General features: G+C 50.3%; 1 protein-coding gene across 1 annotated transcript; it reads left to right on the plus strand.

The window, feature by feature from the left end:
* Positions 1 to 1142: 1142 nt before the first annotated feature.
* On the plus strand, positions 1143 to 19910 carry NUTF2 (nuclear transport factor 2). The gene is made up of 5 exons (XM_059904973.1): positions 1143 to 1231; positions 14485 to 14612; positions 16171 to 16242; positions 16327 to 16425; positions 18111 to 19910. The coding sequence occupies exons 2-5, from the start codon at positions 14514 to 14516 to the stop codon at positions 18222 to 18224; spliced, it is 384 nt and encodes a 127-aa protein (XP_059760956.1). The 5' UTR covers positions 1143 to 1231; positions 14485 to 14513; the 3' UTR covers positions 18225 to 19910.
* The last annotated feature ends 385 nt before the right edge of the window (positions 19911 to 20295 follow it).

The raw sequence follows: 20295 nt of genomic DNA on the forward strand, positions 1-20295 counted from the left end.
GCTTCTGGAGGGGAGGAGGACAGCTCAGAGCAAGGGAGGTCCTAGATACACCACAAGCAGGGCAATGCAGAGTCTCCCTGACTGAGTAATAAGAGAAGAATCTAGTCAGGCAAAGTAATACAGATCTGGGATTTAATTAAACAGAAGCCTGGCCTGGTTGTATGAGGCATTCCCGGGAGGAGTGGTGGGGTTGACAGTGAGGATCTGTGAAGGACCCTTCTGGAAGAACAAGAGAACTGAGAGATCTCTGGTCAGGAGAAGACTTGTCGCTATTAACTTTACCTGTGACCCCCCCTGGCTTAGCTGCAGAGCATTTCCCCAGCAGGCCTGAACTAGAGACAGGCCTTATTTCAAATGTTTGCGTTGCCCGGGAAACGATGAAAATGGGCGTTGAAAGGAAAGGGCAATGGGCGGGAGGGAGATTATGGACAATTTTATCACTTAAATCACGGGGAAGGTTTGGGCGTGCCAGTTATTACTCTTTTAATAAAAATGAAACTCTTAGCTGCTCTGCCTGCTGGAAAAAAAACAAAAAACAAACTTGTGAGAATGTCTTGTAGACCCTAACTGCAGAAATCTGAAGAGTAATCTTGTCTCCAGCCCAAGAAAAGCCTCGCCTGCTTGAAACCAGCTTTGGGTCCGACTAGCACCGGGCAGGGCGCAAGAATGTTGGGACAAACAGAAGCTGTGCGTTCCGCCCCGGCTGGCCTTAGAGCAACGCTCGAAAGAGCCGCAGGGGCGGCCAGAGCACCAAAGGGGAGGGGGCTTTGCGAGCGGAAAGAGCTCAGGGGCCCAGGGAGGGGCGGCTAGGCCAGTTTGGGGCCAGGCCGAGCTCCCACGGAGGCGGGGCCAACACAGAACAGCCGCGCAACCAGAGCTGGGCCGGACCAGCTGGGACTTAGCGATAACTGAGCCCTGACCCCCGCCTGGCGCCAAGCTCGGGTGTTCCAGAGGCTTCCGCTAGACCACAATTCTCAGGGGCTCGCCTCAGCGGCCTCCCTCCCTGACTTAGTCTCCCCTCCCGCGCTGCGGGCCGTGTCTGGGCCTCGGCGCATAGGACGTCGGGAACTGTAGTTTTCTCCTGGCGCACCTATGCCGAAAAGGAGAATGGGGGGAACTGCGTTTCCCAGAGTGCAGCGGGGTGGCAAGGGAAGGCAGGGGGGAAGGGACAGTCGGTCGCAGACCGCGCTGGGTTGCCGCCGCCGCTGCCGCCATCGTGCCAGCCCCTCGGGTGAGTGTCGGGGCTAGCGCGCTGGGGCGGGGGCTGGGCCGCAGGAGCCGCGCTCCGGGTCGCCTGGAGCCTCAGCTGCGAGTCCCCGGGCCGCCCCTCCCCTCCCCCCCCCCCGGCGGCCCGAAGCCGCGCGGGGCCGGGGCCATGTGTCGCGCGCGGCTCCGCCTCCCGTCGGTCCTCTGAGGCGGCGGCCGGGGGGAACACAGAGAGAGACAGCCAGGAACCCATTTCAGGCGTACCGTGCCCGTGGCGGGCACACCGGACCGCGCCGGGGCCGGGCCTTTTTCTCTGTTCTGGACCACCCGGATGGGGCTCTCCGGGCCCCGCCCCGTCTGGCCTAGCCCGGCCTGCCCGAGTCCTGCAAACTCTGCAGGCAGGCTAGCGGGCGGACCCCAGCCACACGTCCTGCCGCCCGCCTGCCAAGGATCCGGGGATGGGCAGGTGCCACCCGGCCCGCTCCGGAGTCAGCACTGGGTAAGGGCGCCCGCCTGCCGCAGCCCTACCCTCACCCGGTTCTCAGCCATAGCTCGGCTAGGATGTAGGTGAACGCTCCCTTGCTTGTCTGCTCGCTGAGAGTGCACGAAACCTATCTCCCACTCTGGAACTCAGATTCTCCTGCATCGAGGCCAGGGTCAGGGAATCTGGGGTGGGAGGGTGTTCCACGTGGGACTTCACCCCCGGCCAGTCTTGGAGGATCTGGCCTGATGAGATGAGGCGGCTCCGAACTCGTAGGCTCAGTCCCCGCCCTTCTCTCTGTCAGTGATCAGGCCCCAGCCGTGGGTGGGTTGGCCGGCCGCGTTAGTGGAGGGAGGGGAGGGAGGAAGCCAAGGAGGTAAGGCTGAATGTGTGAGCCTCCTCCAACACATCGTTAGATCTCTTCAGCACAGCCTAATCCTCACTTCTGCCTCTCCCAGAGTCATCTGCTCTTTTCCCACAGTGGAGAATGATTCGATAAGAATGGTAACGGTAAGGTGGGGTTTAATGGAGGGGAAAGTAGAATCCAGGTCTGAGGTCCTTGAGCCTAGTGCCAAACAAGAGGCTGGGCTGCAAGACATTGGGCATGGGGCACATCTGGGCTGTGGGGCTCAGATTTATGCTCTGTGAGGCCCTTCTGAAGCCTGGGTGGCAGCACTAGAGCTGGAGGCTGCAGAAAGTCAGGCTTCCCTCACCTGCCTGCTCACTTTCCAACAACTGAGTGACCTATGAACAGGCAGGAAGCTGGTTGGGCCTTGGGAAATTGCCTTTAATGATGGCTCCAAGGACTCTGTTGATTTCTGGAAGTAGGGAAGTATCTAGCCATAGAGTAGTCTTCTAGCAGGCTTTGTAAAGGCACTCCTGATTGGTGATAAAATTAAGGGACAAGTCCAGAGAAGACCATGGGATATGGAGAAAAGACAGTTTGTTAAACCTTGATTCCTCTGACCCCAGTGTAGCTTCTGAGCCACAGTTCTTGCAGGGATAAAGAAGCAGCTAAGTCTCTGCAGACCTGGCCTCAGCAGCATGCAGTTCTTTTAGGAGAGTTGAGTTAGGCCTGTGATGCAGGAAGCCACCATCCTTGGAATTTTTTTTCTTTGAGTATTTCCCCAGGTAATATTTTTCTGGTCATTGAACTCTAGCCTTGGAAGTTTTCCTGCAGTTGAATTGCATTCTCCCTGGTTAAGGAGGACAGGCAAGGAAGGTTCTGTCCAGATCTCGTCACCAGGCCCTGCGTTCTCTCTGGACTCAACCCTCCTAGTCCACATCCTAGCCCACGAGCACATGGGAGTCAGGTTCATTCAGCAGACTCAGGAGAGGCCTGGTTTGCCAGTGGAGGTGGGCAAGAAGGAGGGACCACCCACAGGACACAAATAGGATCAGTGTGATTGGATCTCTTAGTGCTATAAGTAGTTGTTCCAAGACCTTGAGATTGTCTGGGTTGGTTCTTTCTAGGACACTGGTGTCAGGTGAATTAGGCTTTATGGCTGTGGATTAGTTCACACATTGCAAAGCCCTAGGTGACTTGAAAAGAAGCGTTTTCTTCAAGGTCAAAATGCTGCTGTTCCTTGGGAAAAAGGAACAAAGGTTACTTGGGAACAGGAGGAATTCAGGTCCCTCCCTCTCATTCCAGTCGTTAAGTTCCTTATAACTTATGTGTCTGGGGTCATCTAGGCATTGCTAGGCATCCTGACCCCCATAAGTCCTTGACCTTTCTGGAATTTGGCAGGCTATCTGTGTCTCAGAGCTCAGAGATACGAGAAGAACCCTGAGGTTCTCCAGAATCAGTCTGCACCCTCTCTTCATGTAGGGCTGACTTGGGAGGTGGGGCCTGGCATGGGACAGTCAGGATACGGCTGTGTAAGCAAGGGGGCAGGCTGTAAGGATGCTGGGTTCTCAACCAGCTCAACTAGGTCCCTTAGTGACATGGAGCCCACCTCTCCTCTCTGAGCCACGTTTCACTTTATTCTGCTGTCTTTGCAGTTGGTGGGTTGGGATGGGAAGAATGATTTAAGTGAAAGAATTCTCAAATTTTAGAACTGGAAGGCACCTTATATCAAAAAATTCTGGAATACCCTTACTGAGGCATTAGTATCTTGCTTGAAATTATTTTTTTTCTTCTTTTACACCAATGATCCATTTTATTCAGCAACCATTCTTGGCAGCGCTTTCTATGTGTCAGCCCACTGGGCCGAGGCTGGAGGTAGAATAATGAATCCTACCAAGTCCTGGTGCTGGGGAAAGGATGTCCCAGTAGTGGAGGAGACAGAGGTAATGTTACTATTATGTGCTGAGGGCTAAGTTGAAGGGACCCACAAGGGGCTCTTGGCCCTTTGCAAAAGAGGGGGCTTCTGAATGATTAGAGCACCAGAGAGGAAAGTCTGTTAGTGAACCCACTCTCCTCTCCAGTGCCTGGAGAAACCACAGAACAAGGTATACTCCAGGATGTTGGGGCCAGGAAAGTCTGGGGTCCCTTGAGAAACTTGGCTGTCACCACTCCAAATTGCTGTGGCTGTCGAGTCTAGCAGCTGTCTTCGATTGGTAGCTCCTCCATTCCTCAGGGGTCTCTGCTGGGTGTTCTCCTGGTGCCTGAGAATCTCACCAGCATTCTGTGGTCTGTGGCCTCATTCCCTGCCTGGAACCTGGGTTTGTGGCTTCTGTCTCTTCTGAGACCCTCTCAGGTCACTTATTCAAGTGCCCAGTGCTCCTGGAGTGATATCTATCAGGACATCTTCCCAGAGTCAGACAGAGGCGCTCTCCCCAGAAGTGAAAGGGAATAGTCCTTTTGAAGAGAGGGGAGTGGATCCAAAAAGTTTTCCACAGGATGGACATTGAAAGTTGGGCAGGATTTCTGTGCGCTGGGGTTGAGCTGAACCTCCTGATGGGCCTCCTTTTTAAATTTTCTTTAATTTAATTTATTTTTTTATACTGCAGGTTCTTATTAGTTATCTATTTTATACATATTAGTGTATATATGTCAATCCCAATCTCCCAATTCATACCACCACCACTACCACACGCCCTCCACTTTCCCCCCTTGGTGTCCATACGTTTGTTCTCTACATCTGTGTCTCTGTTTCTGCCCTGCAAACCGGTTCATCTGTACCATTTTTCTAGGTTCCACATGTATGAGTTAATATACGATATTTGTTTTTCTCTTTCTGACTTACTTCACTCTGTATGACAGTCTCTAGGTCCATCCACGTCTCTACAAGCGACCCAATTTCATTCCTTTTTATGGCTGAGTAATATTCCATTGTATATATATACTACATCTTCTTTATCCATTCGTCTGCCAATGGGCATTTAGGTTGCTTCCATGACCTGGCTATTGTAAATAGTGCTGCACTGAACATTGGGGTGCATGTGTCTTTTTGAATTATGGTTTTCTCTGGGTACATGCCCAGTAGGAGGATTGCTGGGTCATATGGTAATTCTATTTTTAGTTTTTTAAGGAGCCTCCATACTGTTCTCCATAGTGGCTGTATCAATTTACATTCCCACCAACAGTGCAAGAGGGTTCCCTTTTCTCCACACCCTCTCCAGCATTTGTTGTTTGTAGATTTTCTTTTTTTTTTAAATAAAATTTATTTTATTTATTAATTTTTGGCTGCGTTGGGTCTTCATTGCTGTGCTCAAGCTTTCTCTAGTTGCAGCGAGTGGGGGCTACTCTTCGTTGTGGCAGGCGGGCTTTTCACTGCAGTGGCTTCTCATTGCGGAGCACAAGCTCTACGCACGCGGGCTTCAGTAGTTGTGGCTCATGGGCTCTAGAGCATAGGCTCAGTAGTTGTGGCGCACGGGCTTAGTTGTTCCGCGGCATGTGGGATCTTCCCGGACCAGAGGTCGAACCTGTGTCCCCTGTATTGGCAGGCAGATTCTTAGCCACTGCGCCACCAGGGAAGTCCCATTTGTAGATTTTCTGATGATGCCCATTCTAACTGGTGTGAGGTGATACCTCATTGTAGTTTTGATTTACATTTCTCTAATAATTAGTGATGTTGAGCAGCTTTTCATGTGCTTCTTGGCCATCTGTATGTCTTCTTTGGAGAAATGTCTGTTTAGGTCTTCTGCCCATTTTTTGATTGAGTTGTTTATTTTTTTGATATTGAGCTGCATGAGTTGTTTATATATTTTGGAGGTTAATCCTTTGTCCATTGATTTGTTTGCAAATATTTTCTCCCATTCTGAGGGTTGTCTTTTCGTCTTGTTTGTAGTTTCCTTTGCTTTGCAAAAGCTTTTAAGTTTCATTAGGTCCCATTTGTTTATTTTTGTTTTTATTTCCATTACTGTAGGAGGTGGATCAAAAAAGATCTTGCTGTGATTTATGTCAAAGAGTGTTCTTCCTATGTTTTCTTCTAAGAGTTTTATAGTGTCCAGTCTTACATTTAGGTCCTAATCCATTTTGAGTTTATTTTTGTGTATGGTGTTAGGGAGTGTTCTAATTTCATTCTTTTACATGTAGCTGTCCAGTTTCCCCAGCACCACTTATTGAAGAGACTGTCTTTTCTCCATTGTATATCCTTGCCTCCTTTGTCATAGATTAGTTGACCATAGGTGCGTGGGTTTATCTCTGGGCTTTCTATCCTGTTCCATTGATCTATATTTTTGTTTTTGTGCCAGTACCATATTGTCTTGATACTGTAGCTTTGTAGTATAGTCTGAAGTCAGGGAGCCTGATTCCTCCAGCTCCGTTTTTTTCCCTCAAGGCTGCTTTGGCTATTTGCGGTCTTTTGTGTCTCCATACAAATTTTAAGATTTTTTTGTTCTAGTTCTGTAAAAAATGCCACTGGTAATTTGATAGGGTTTGCATTGAATCTGTAGATTGCTTTGGGTAGTATAGTCATTTTCACAACATTGATTCTTCCAATCCAAGAACATGGTATATCTCAACATCTGTTTGTATCGTCTTTAATTTCTTTCATAAGTGTTTTATAGTTTCCTTTATACAGGTCTTTTGTCTCCTTAGGTAGGTTTATTCCTAGGTATTTTATTCTTTTTGTTGCAATGGTAAATGGGAGTGTTTCCTTAATTTCTCTTTCAGATTTTTCATCATTATTGTATAGGAGTGCAAGAGATTTCTGTGCATTAATTTTATGTCCCGCAACTTTACCAGATTCATTGATGAGCTCTAGTAGTTTTCTGGTGGCATCTTTAGGATTCTCTATGTATAGTATCATGTCATCTGCAAACAGTGACAGTTTTACTTCTTCTTTTCCAATTTGTATTCCTTTTATTTCTTTTTCTTCTCTGATTGCCGTGGCTAGGACTTCCAAAACTATGCTGAATAATAGTAGTGAGAGTGGCCATCCTTGTCTTGTTCCTGATCTTAGAGGAAATGCTTTCAGTTTTTCACCATTGAGAATGATGTTTGCCGTGGGTTTGTCGTATACGCTGATGGGCCTCTTTCTAAAGTTATTTTTTTCTGATGGGCCATTTGAGGATATTTGTGTGTGTGGAGTTGGATTTGAGTTGACTACCCCTTCCCCAACTTTGAGATTCTGTGATTTTTTTGCTTTGACCATATGTGGCAGGAATTCTTGAAGACTCTCTCCCTGAGGGAGGCCACAGCGTGTGGGTTATCCCGGCAGTGACTTCCAGGCCTGGAGTCAGTCTGGAGTGACTGATCATTCTGGTCAGCACCCTTACCACCAGGTCTGTGTGGCACCTTCTCCTTCTCACCCTATCAGCTGGAATGTGTCTTCCTGGGAGGAATCATTTGCTCAGGTCTGGCTACGACTAGGGAAGTGTCTTAGTGGCCAGGGAAGAGGAACACAAGAGAGCTGGGGTTGGCCCTTCTCACTACCCTGGGCCTTTCTCTTTATTTGTTGCTGGTACCTGCTATGTGCCAACTCCTTAAGCACCCAGGCTGGAGAGGGGGCTACCCTGGAGAAGGAGAACCTCCCCTCATGAGAGGGGTGTGTCCAAGGTACCTGGGAACTGAGGGTAGTTTGCCTCAGTAAACTGGGGGAATTCTAGAATGTTTGTTTCTTAAAGCCTCAGGTACTGCATTAGAGCCACTAGGTCTCACCAGGGCAGAAACTGTGACCCCCTGGAAGGATGTCTGTAAAGAGACATTGTTTCACTTGCAGAGATGGTCAGGCCCGGGTCAAGGCAAGTTCTCATTTGTAGGTTGTAAACCTGCTTTGACAGGCTGAGCATGCACTTAGAGGCTTTCTGTTCTGATGGGCATGGAGCTTGCTGATTTCAAAGGGGAAGAAAAGGCCTGGGCTCCATTCCTCACAGCCTCATTTTGCCATCTATGCTTTCTGCTGCTTGACATGGGCTCTCAGCTGTTCCAGTCCAGGCCAGTTTTGTGGACATTTTAATGCTGATTATGCCAGCGGCCTTCTGTGGCCTTGAATTCTTTCCTAATCTCTCAGAGTCTTGGTTTCTTCATCTACAAAGTTACACTAATCACACCAGCTTTACAGGGCTGTGAGACTCAAATGAGAGAACACATGTAACTGTTTGGCTTCCAGGAGTTTGACTTACAGTACATGAACCAGCAAGTTCATGGATGGGAGCTCTCTAGGACAGGGGCCCCAGAGATCCCTGAGCCACCTGGGAAGGGGTGGCCACTCAAGGACTGAATAAGCATGGAGCAGAGGGACTACAGTGCAGGTCTCGGGATTCACCTTCTGGGCCAGCCAGGGCAGCCTGAAATCTCTGGAGCCCTCTCTTCAAATAGAAGAGAAGGAAAAGGCCCTTAGGGTGCTGGGGGCACCTAGACATCAGGGGTCTGCCCCAGGAAAGAGTTCTGTCCTGGCCAGCCATCTGGGCAGCAGACCTTAGCTGATTTCCCTCCCAGCTTCAGGCAGGGGAGTGGTGGACGAGGCTGTTGCCGGTCCTTGGTCAAGGCTGCTCTTTAGTGTGGTGTCCCTACAGGAGACTGAGATACCCACCTTCTTCCTAGCTCTTGACCTAGTATTCACCTAGGACCTGCCAATGACTGCTTACAGCTGAGTCCCGCTTTATACCCTCAGTTGATTACCCCTAACATCCTCATAATTACTGATGAAGAGACAGGGTCAGAGGGTCGTACCATGAGGGAGAGGAGAAGTAAGCTAGAGGCCAGGCCTTTGAGGATGTGGTTGTGTACCTGCTATTCAGCCCCAGTTGTCCGTCAGGTGATCAGAACCTTGCGGGGGGAGGGAGGATGTTTGGGGCCAAGCCCCACTTCCCACACGCCTCAGACAGATGGCTGGGTGGAAGGCAAAGGATTGTTTCCTGACAACTTGGACAGAAGGTGTGGGAGGAGGGGAAGTGGGTCACTTGGCCACTTAAATTGAACAGGGTTTGCCCAGAACTCACTCCTCCAGAGCAGAGGGGCTGGGCCAGGCACCATGGGAACAGGGGTGCCCCAGTCAGGGAGACGGACCATAAACAAATATGTAAATGTGACAATCTTACGCAGTGACAAGTGCCAAGAAGACTAAACGGGGTGGTGAAGTGAGTAACTGGGTGGCTGCTTTAGACTGAGTGGTCACAGTGTCTGAAGGTGTCTATGAGGAGGTAACATTTGTCCTGACACATATGTGACAAGGAGGCAGACACATGAAGATGTACGAAGAAGGGTGATCCAGGTAGAAGGATCAACAGTTGCAAACCCCTCCATTGAGACAGGCTCAACATGTTCCAGAAACAGGAAAATGCCCAGAGTGGCTGCAGAGTCCGGGAAGGAGTGGGTGGCAGGAGACAAGGTTGGATAGCTGGGAGGCCAGGTCACCCAGGGCCTTGAAGGCAGGATAAATGGTTGAGACTTTGTCAGTGGGGAATGGGAAGGGAAGTCATTGGAGGGCCATAGGACAGGATATACAGCACCCCTCAGATCATGGAAAGAGGTGCAGTTTGTTCCTGAAGGACAGGCACCCTGCAGCCTTCCCTCTCACTCCCCACAGTGCACGCCTGTGCTCTGGGTTTAAGCCAAGGTTGTCTGTCAGTCCCACCTGTTGGAGTCCTTCTCAGCCTCTGCCTCAGGGCTCTTGGAGGCCTAGCAGACAGTAAGTGTGAGGGTAATAGAGATGGTTGGTGCCAGTTTCAAGGATCCCACTATAAGCTCAGCACATCTGGCATTCTCTGCGGACCTCGGTGATGGGCCCTCAGATGTGAGCATCCTTCTGTTTTATTAGTCTGGAGTCAGTAATGTCCTCTTCCTCATCACTCTTCTGCCCCCAGCCCTGACCCAGGTCCAGCTAGGCCAGCATCTATTTCTGCTTTGCTGAGATGGTAGAATGGGGTTGTGACTTTGAAGATTTGGGAAAACTGTGAGATCATCCCCCATGAAAACACCCATTGTTTAGTGTGGCAGTCTGCCTGGTGCCTTTGTTTGGAGGCAGAAGCCCTCGTTCAGACCCGTCTTGCCCCTGTCCTAGAAAGCCACGGTCAGAGATCAGGGCTTCAACCCTACATGTTCAATTTTTTTTTTTTAATTAATTTATTTTATTTTTATTTATTTTTAGCTGTGTTGGGTCTTCATTGCTGTGCGCAGGCTTTCTCTAGTTGCGGTGAGCGGGGGCTACTCTTCGTTGTGGTGCACAGGCTTCACTGTGGTGGCTTCTTTTGTTGCAGAGCACAGGCTCTAAGCGTGCGGGCTTCAGTAGTTGTGGCACACAGGCTCAGTAGTTGTGGCTCACAGGCTCTAGAGTGCAGGCTCAGTAGTTGTGGCGCACGGGCTTAGTTGCTCCGCGGCATGTGGGATCTTCCCGGACCAGGGCTCGAACCCGTGTCCCCTGCATTGGCAGGCGGATTCTTAACCACTGCACCACCAGGGAAGCCCCCATGTTGTTCATTTTTATCTCCAGACTAGTTATCACTGGGAGCCCTGGCTCTGGAGTCCACTAAGCATGGTTCCATCCAGTTCCACCATTTATTAGGCTTGTGACCTTGAGCAAATTAGCTGACCTTGCTGGGCCTCATTTTGCTCATCTCTAACATGGGAGTTGACTCACAGGGTGTTAGAACAAATGCATGTAAAGCCCTTAGCGCATTTCTACACGTAATACACATTAGTGAAAATGAGACATTATCAGCCAGACATTGCTGTTTCAAGTTTCAAAATACTGGAAACGCTGACCCAGAATTAGAGGATAAAAATGAAGTTTTTTCTGTTACCCAATGGAATCTCCTGGGCCAGAGGTTTTAACCTGGGGTCTGTGACAACCTCAGGGAGTATGAATGACTTGAAATCATTCACAAGGCTGGGGTATCTCTGCCTCTGCGCAAAGTTATTGGGAAAGGGCCATGGTTTATGAGACATTTTTAGAGGGTCTTTGCACCCACAGAGACCAAAGGGTCAGTGAAGGCTGATGCTCAGTGGGTGAGAGGTCACCGAGGTCATTTCTGCTCCTCGAGGAGCCTGGCCTTAGTCAGCCTAAGTGAAGCAGGAGACGGTGTGGTCAGCAGCCCTCTTGGAAGAGCTGTAGGAGAAGCTGTCATGAAGGTCAGTCTCCAATCTGATGTAAGGCTGCCCCTCAGCCTTGGCATTTTGTTTCTTTCCAGGCTGTTCTTTCCACAATAAATATATTAGAAACAAGGTCAGGGCTGGCTGGCCATCCTGGGGAACATCCTCCCAGCCTGGCCCACCTCTCCCCTATGTTGCATGGGGATGGGAGGTGGGCTCTGCACCCTGTTGCTTTTTCTGGACTCAGGAATGCTGCCTCCTGGCTATGAGTGGAAAGCTTTGTGGAAGATTTGGAGTCAGAAACTATAAATCCTGTAGTTTGCTGGACTCTGTGCCGGGAGGTTGAGGGGGTGGGGTCGGGTGTGGCAGGAACCACACTGGAACCCTCACAGCCCAGAGCCACAGTGTTTAGGCAGAGGAATGGGCCCTGGGTGTGTTGATATGGCTTTGCACGTGGGGTTGGGGTCAACAGTTGAGTCTGGAAAGGAGGATCCAAATGCGTGGCATCTGAACAGTGACCTGAGGGGAGGGCGGGCATCCCGGCAGGAGGACTCACCTGTGCAAAAGACACAGGGAGCAAGCACTCAGAGAGTTCTGGTGTGTTTATGTGTGGAGCTGGATGGAGGTAGGAGAGAATGGCTGAGGAGTCAGGGATGAGTGTGGATAGCCACCTGTGGGGCTTTGGGGGTTTGACCTTTAACCCAAGGGTGAGGGTTTTGTAGGGGAGGGACATGGACAGCCTTGTGATTTAGAGCTCAGGGATGCAAAGTTAGCAGAAAGCAAGCAGTGGCCTTGACCAGAGAACCCAGTATCAGCACTGATGTACTGGGTGAGCTTGGGGCAACCAGCTGAACCTTGGTTTTCCCACCTGTAAAGTGGGCTGACAGTGGAATCTGACCACATGGCGATGTGATCACGACATAGAGATAAACACATCAGGGTCAAGCAGGCCTCGAATGAGGTTGGTGTTGTCCTCTGCGGCCCCATTTGACATCTTTAAAGCAAAGTCTTCAGTCCACATACTTTTGAAGGTTCCTCCTCCCACTTTCTGGGAGCCCCTGAGCAGTCTTGTTCCTCAGGAGAGCTCACTCTGCCCTGCCCCACTCCACCAGGCCAAAGGGGTCTTCTTGTCCTTTTATCCCTCCACCTCTTTACTCCACCACTATTTCTGCCAAGTAGTTTTTGTATTAGCATGTTATCACACTGTTAAAAACAATGTTGAAAAAGGAAAAAACACCCCCCCACTTCCTTCACCTCACTGTCCCACCACATGGCGCCACTTTTTTTTTCTTTGGATCAGCTTCTGGCCTTATTTCCCCTCATCCTCCATCTCCAGCTTCTCGGTTTCCTGCCCTAATCTCTTTCTGTGGCTCCAGACATTTGCTAATGTTGTTTCTTCTGACTGGCATACTCCTTTCTCCAAGACCTTCCCTGAGGGCTGCTGAGGACAGAGGGGGAGATGGCCCTCATCCATTCCTCCAGCTTTCCCCCTGCCCCAGAGTTCAAGATGCTCAGCAAGGCATCTTGAGAGCATGATGTGGTAGAGTTGGGCCACGATGAGTGAGCCAAGCATAGTGAATACTAGGGTGGAAGGGGCAGAGATGCGAGATGTGGGGCTGTGTCCTGCCTCCAGTAACCCAAGTCTGCATGTGGTACAGTCACAGTCTGACCCCTTGGAAATGTGACCAAGACAGAGCAGCTGGGACCAGCTGTTGATCCTATGTTTTTCCCATTTGTTGATGTATTTCTTGGCAGAGTGTGAACTGGGACACACCTTGTCCCAAGCAGGCCTGGCCGGGTCCAAGCTTTCTCCTCTGCTTGTTTTAGACTTTCCTGGACATTTCTTAGTCATCCCAGCACTGAGCTGCTATTTTTAGTGCCACCACCTCCTAGGGGACCTAAAATAAAGCTGGCTCAGCTTCCTGGCCCCTCATTGGCTGGAGTGTTGGTCACAGGCAGGGAGATTGGCTGGATTGGGGATAAGCCACTGCCCACTAACACTGTCCTTCCCTCTGGCTCCTCTGGCCTTGGGTGAGGTCATAGGGACTGGAGCAAACTAGCACTTACCATGTTGAGTTGAGGGCTTTACTAGGTTCCCTTAGTGAGACCACAACCACTGGCAACATCAGGGTTCCACCCTCTTATATAAGAGAAGGGGGCTGAGGCCCTAAGAAGTGCAGTGACTTGCGTGAGATCCCACTACTGCCAATGGTTGTCTGCCAGGGCCAAACCCACCTCCTTACTGCTTTGGTTCAGAGTTCCTGTTATCAGGAGAGAGGGGGTGGGCTCCTCTACAGTCAGAGATGACTACAGAGCAACACACAGGTCTGCTGTCATGGATCCAGCAGGGAGATGCACGCCACCCTACCCGGGCCTGCCAAAGCGTGAGCGACTCTTTCATCTGGGGCTTGGGTTTTCCATCTAGGAGCTTGGGGTCCCTGATATCTGTAGCGGCGGGGGGGGGGGGGGCGCTCCCCCTCCTCCCCCCCTCCGAGACTGGAGAGGGGCAGCCCTTCTGATGGAGCCACTGCTGGGATGGGGATGTGAAGACATGACACATTTTCCCCTCACAGCCTTCATTTCCCCTCCCAACATTTCTGTTATTACCTGTGATCCTCTGAACCCACGGTTCCAGCTCTGAAGTGGGTAGATGTAACCCTCATCAGTGACGAAATCATGTCACCTGGCCTCAAAGAAGTAAACTGCCCCCTTAAGACAAAGTGTGTGCGGGGGGAGTCACTCGCTGTCTTTGTTGCAAATGGGGCCTTGAGGAGCCATTTCCCCCCACTCTCACTGGGTCTTCTTCCACCTGCCAGTAAGCCCAGGGGGCAGTGTTGAGGGACTGAGTGCTGAGTCTCAGCAGGACAAGGAGTGGGCCTGAAGGCTGCAATAGAAGACACTCCACATACAGACATCAGTAGTTCCCGACCTGCAAAGTGGGAAGAATTCCCGACCTGCAAAGTGGGAAGAATAGCAATAACTCTCGCCTTGCAGGTTATTGAGAGGATTAAATGAAAAGATATGGGGAGAGTGATTAGCTCCTCCTTAAAAGCCCATCCCTCATTGGACTTGCTCTGACCTTCCTTTGTCCTGGCTCCACCCTCAGCACCCGTCCTGCTGTTTCATCCACGAGCGCCCCTCAAAGGAGGGTCTGGGTCTGGTCCACCTCTGGGCTCCCTGCACTGGTCTGTATTGAGGGATCGCCTGTCAGTTCCCTGGGCCCTCTCTGTGTTTCCTGGGAGAACAGACCTCAGCAAAAGACTCCCTACTCAAGGAGGTCTGGGAGGGGTGGGGGTCAGTGAGGAGACTGGCTGGCTACCTCCTGCTTCCACGGTACCAAGGTACCAACACTACCCTCCCTGTCTCACTGGACTTGCAGGTCTCAACGAGGCTGGGTGACGCTCCAGAATGGGAGACAAGCCAATTTGGGAGCAGATTGGATCCAGCTTCATTCAACATTACTACCAGTTATTTGATAACGACAGAACCCAACTAGGCGCAATTTATGTAAGTCTTCAGCTCTAGGACCAGAATGGGACCTCAGGGGATCAATTCAGGTGTTGGGCCAGTGCCTCCAGTTCACAAGTTCTGGCAGCCCTCACTGAATTTGGCTGTGCCCTTTTATCTGAGCTACTCTCCATGGCACAGGGGGCTTAAGGCCTAGCCCAACTCCCTGGTCCACACATTCCTTTCTGTCACCTATAAGACTGGATTCTGATACCCTAGGCAGCAGGTTCTGGGCTTGCCATTCCATGGTCCTGGGAGTGCTTCTGTTCTAGATTGGGCAGCAGCAGACAGAGGCTAGGGCTCATGGTGCCCTCTGGAGGCAGCAGCTGTAAGCATCATCAGTGCCCCGCTGATCTCTCCTGGAGGCCCCAGGTCCACCTTCCTTTGGGGGGCCAAAAGCCTCTGAATGCTCATGGGAAACAAATGGGGTTAGTCCAGGGAGGTTGGTGTGTCTTGAGAAACCCTTCTATGCAGATATGATTTGCTGCTATTTTAGTGATGTTCATATATACCAAGAGTTACTTGTATTTGACCCTGCCCAAGACAGAAATGTGATTGATCAGGCCACGCCTAGCAGGTCTGCCCAGGATAGGAGAGGTAGGAGTCATCCAGCATAGCCTTGCAGCCTGACTGGGCTGTGGGAAAACTCCTTTGTGTCTCCCTCCAAAAAGTCAGGGCCAGTTCAGAAATTTTGAAGAAAAGAAAAGGATCTTACCAGTGGAAGAACAAATCCAGCACAGGTATTTGATTGTCATTATCATAGGTAGAGAATTTTAAAAACTCAAACTGGTATGACTCTGGGATCCTTGGCACTTGTACCTTATTGCTTTTAAAATCAATTAAAGCAGGCCTGACCCAGAGAAGAGTTAGCAAGGTCCTAAAAGAGTACTTTATGTATGTCATTTTATATAAACCTCAGCACATGTTCCCTTTAAAGATCAGGAAACTGAGACTCAAGGGGAGAAAAAAAAAAGTAGCTTGCTTAATGTCAGAGCTGGTAAGTAGCAGAGGCACTTGTGAGTTCTGCCCCTGAAGGCTGTGGCAGGAGAGATGGGGTGGAGAGGAAGTGAAGGTAGTGGGTTACATGTTGATGGTAGGGAGGGTCCCAGGCAAGGCCTTGTCAACCTCCATTCCTCCCTGACCCCATGGGAAGGGTCTCTGTGGAACTCACTGATGGCTTTTCTGGGACTGGTGCTGACTGACCATGCAGCAGGATGGCTTTTGACTGAGCCCTGGCCACATATAGCCAGCCTGGAGCTCATGCATATCAAAGGCCATACAACTTCTTGAATAAAAGGTGGGAAGTGAACTTACTTATTAATAAGTTTGTATTTTGTTACATAGTCTTTCAGAGCTTGGGTTCTGCAGTGCTGGGGTGTAATTAAAGAAGTTGTTCATCCTGTAAAGTTTGGAAGTTACCTCATTTTCCTTCTTTACAGGCAGGGAAACTAAGACATGGACTAATTTCCCCAAGCAAGACCCTTTTCAGGGTCCTTTCAGGGCCTCAGAGATACTCCTTGTGCTCTGAAGCCCTGACCCCAGGTTTCCTGGTTTTCAGATTGACGCGTCATGCCTTACGTGGGAAGGACAGCAATTCCAGGGGAAAGCTGCCATTGTGGAGAAATTGTCTGTAAGTAAGGGCCAGGGCTGGGCTGCAGGCAGCTCCTTCCCCACCCCACTGGCCACAGCCCACCACCCACTCTTTCCTTTGCAGAGCCTTCCGTTCCAGAAAATCCAGCATAGCATCACGGCGCAGGACCATCAGCCCACGCCAGATAGCTGCATCATCAGCATGGTTGTGGGCCAGCTTAAGGTAATAGTGCTGCTACCTTGCAGTGCTGCTGTCCTGCTTCTCAAGGGACACCCAAAGCGATGCGCAGAGCTGTGTAGCTCAGTACAATAGCCATCAGCCACATGTGGTGATTTTTAAATTACATTAAGTAAAATGAAATAAAACTAAAATGTAGTTCCTCAGTTGCATTAGTCATACTTCAAGTGCTTGTGGCTGCCTATTGGACAGCGCAAACATAGAACATTTCTGTTATTGCAACAAGTCCTATTGGAGAGCACTGGTATAGAGCATTTTTGGAAAAGAGACAAGAGGTATAGGAGCAGGATGGGGCTGTGATCCAAGCCACTGGGCCTTTGCACTGCCCCAAGGTGTGGGTGGGCCTTCTGCAGGCAGCTGATCCTGAACTGGAGTCCATGCTGCCACTCCCCAAGCTGGCTGCTGATTCTTCCACCTGCTGAGCAAAGCAGATTCCTGAAACTCTTGCTTCTCTTTGCATTTCTCCTTCCACTTCTCAAGACCTGTTACTTTCAAAGCCTTCCTGTGGTCCCGTACCCGCCAGGAACTCCTACTTGTTATGCTCTAACAGGCTGAAGCCAGATTCTTGATTTCCAAAAAAAGCCTCTCCTCCTTCCCAAAGCAGGACAAATGAGCTGCCCCTTAACCAGATTCCAACCTCCTGGGCCTGTGGCATCGTGGGGCCCAGAATAAAAGGCCCACATGCCTTCTCCCTAGGCTAGGCAGGGCTTCTTGAGTCCAATACGAGGGTGGAAGAAGGTGGGGGAGCCTAGGCGTCTCCAGTGGACCCGGACGGACCTGCCTTCTGGCCTGTTCTTTCCTATTAGTTTCTCCTGCCTGTGCAAGATACCGTGCCCAGAGAGTGTGCTCAAATAGGCCTTGGGAGTGAGGAGGTCTCTCCTGGGGTCTTAGTGCCCACTTTCCCAGGCTGGAATCAGTTAGCAGTGCCTCTTCCCACCTGGCTTCAGGTTCTTTCTAGTGTTTTTGTCCAACCCCCAAAAGACTGATTTGCCTCCTTGCTGATGATAATTCCTGGAAAAAACAGTGATGTTAGAAACACCGTTGGTTGGCTGGGCTCCTACCTCAACTAGGCCTCATCTGGGTATTCTGCAGTTTGGGTGGAAGTCTCTCGCCTTTCTTTTTTCGTTGCAAATATGTTACATGACAAGAAACAGATTACCTGATTGCGATGCATTGGTTTTTTTCCCCTGTAGAGCTGTAATTAGTGTGAGCTTGGTTTTGAGCCTTTTCTCATGTACTTGGCCATAGTCAGTATTAGTAGTAGCTTCTCCTGGTTGGACTAACTGGCGTAATCAGACACTAAGATTGTTTAGTTTTCAGATTACTGTGAGTTACATGGTAAGCACTGCAGAACTCTTTCAAATTGGGCACTTGTGCCCAGAAACATGGGTTCAGAGGCACGTACGTTCTCTGCTCTGTTTCTGTAGCTAACTGGTGAGTTGTTCTGCAGTTTGTGTACATAGCAGTGTGAGCTGCCATCTCAAGGCCCCTTTGTGCCCAGTTCAGTGTTTCATACATTGTGTCAATTCACAGTCACAAGTACCCCCTTAGCTCTCCTAGGATTTGCATCCAAATTGTAGGGCCTGATCCCAAAGTCAGCGTTCACCTCCTGCTGAACACCCTTCCTGTTCCTTGGCCACCTTACTGAACCATTTTCTCTCTTCTCACAGGCCGATGAAGACCCCATCATGGGGTTCCACCAGATGTTCCTATTAAAGAACATCAATGATGCTTGGGTTTGCACCAATGACATGTTCAGGCTTGCCCTGCACAACTTCGGCTGACCTCCTCCCAGCCAGGCACTCATGCTGTTTCCTCCTCCCTCCTCTTCCCGATATTATTCATGCTCCTCCAGATGCTCCAAATATCATACACAAATGAGCAGGGCCGCGGTGGGAGTGGGCGCAGTGCGCTACTGCTGCCGAGGTATTGTGCATGATGTTTGGACGCTAGACTAGTTGCATCTGACGGGAGAAGTTTGTGTTGTACCAGCGCATGCCTTGGAAAGACTTAAGTAATGCGGAAGGTTGTCTTTTTTTTTTTTTTTTTTTTAATCTACTGACAAGTTGCTCTAGTAACCCAAAGAAGTGAAGGAGAAAGCAGCTGCCTCACCACCGAGATATTGATTTGTTCAGATGTTTCAATGCCTCATGATACAATAAAACCACAAAAATTTTCTTAACAGTTTAAATTGTTTTAATTAGTTTAATAGTTGGCTGGGCATCAGTAACTACCCTGCCTCATTGGCTCTCTTATGTCTCACCTTCCCACCTCTACCCCACTTCAGCGATACCTGTTGCAAGGAGAAAACGCTGAAGCAGCACTCTCAGCTGGCTTCTGTCAGAAGCCCTGTAGGGCATAGTGTTCCCTCCATGGCCCACCTGGTCTTGGGAAAGTGAGCTGCAGACAGGCAGAGCTCAGGTCTGACCTGAAGCTTCCCTTGCGCTGAAGCCTCTGCAGTCAGTTCTGACACCTCCTGTGACCTCTACACTGGGTAGGGTCAAGACTCTAATGACATGTGAGATGACCCAGAACCCCACTGAAGATGGAAAAGCCTTGGCAAAAATGGCCCATTAGCTTCAGGCCCTCTGAACTGAGGGCTCAGCAAGACCAAGTATGAGCAGAGGTTTGAGGGAGAAGGGCCTGTTCTATCCACAGAAGGGTCAGGATCACATCCAGTGTGCCCCGTAAATCCCAAGCCAAGCAGAGGGCAGCTCTGATGCTGTACCATCTGCTGTGGATATCATTACCCAAAGGGGAGTACCTCGAACAGCCAGCCTCCAATGCCCATGGAGCCAGGCCTGGTTGGGTTGGAGTATAGATTTAGAACTATGAAAGAAAGCATTCTGAGTTTGAGGGATTTAGGTTCTAGGATTTCTCACCCCTGAGACCTCTGCAAGGCATCTCTAGGCCTCCTCCAATTCCCTCCCTGACCACACACACACACCTTCACACTATCTTCAAATCCTGGGAAGTCTCAGCTGTTGGGGCAGTTTCTGCTCCTCAGTTTTGGGGACAAGCCTTGCCTAGTACAAATCTAGCCCTTGAGCCCTGAGACCTTGGTGGTGTAAAACTGGTGGCAAGGTAGCAACCACAGGCTAGAACCAAACCCAGGACTTGGGCTGATGCCCTGTTAGGGGTTTTAGGATTGGTGAGGGCACCACAGCTTTGCCCGACCTGCACAGCCCCCTTCCCTCCTGCACTATGGATGGAAGCCAAGGACTTCCTCAGACCCCCACTGGTTGCCTGGCTACACTGGGCACTGGGCTGGATGATGTGCTGTTTCAAAGGACAGCATACTCAGGAGATTTCAGTGGGACTGATTTCTTGGCTGCTGTGTATTTGGGGGATGGAGGTTGGGGAGAGAGGTAGAAACCTGCTGCCTCTTAAACCACCCTGTATAAAATCTGCAATACAGCTTTTCCATGTACCTGTGCCTGAAATGTCTGCAATAAAGAGGTGTTTGTAAACTATGGTTCCTTTCTTTTTGCCTGAGGGTGCCAGGTCATGCAGGGGGATGCTGGGAGACATTAGGGAACAATGTGATGTTTGTGGTGGGACCATCTCCTCTGCCCTTGCAATTCCTGGGTCTGTGACTTCACGGGTCCCCTCAGGTCTTGGGTTACACTGACCCACTTCCCAAAGGGGAAACCGAGGCTCCTGCCAATTCAGCTTGTTCCTGGGGCATCTGAGGGATTCAGCTTGGGCAACCAAATTGACCCGGTCCTAGACCCACCATGAGCCCATGCTTTGGGAGTGGACATGGACCGGGCGGGATATCCTGAGGCAAGTAGGGCGCTTTGGGCGGTCCAGTAGGTGGACATTTGCTCTACCTCAGCCTCGAGGAACTCCCCA

This window comes from Balaenoptera ricei, chromosome 19, assembly GCF_028023285.1.
Source record: "Balaenoptera ricei isolate mBalRic1 chromosome 19, mBalRic1.hap2, whole genome shotgun sequence".
Classification (NCBI taxonomy): domain Eukaryota; kingdom Metazoa; phylum Chordata; class Mammalia; order Artiodactyla; family Balaenopteridae; genus Balaenoptera; species Balaenoptera ricei.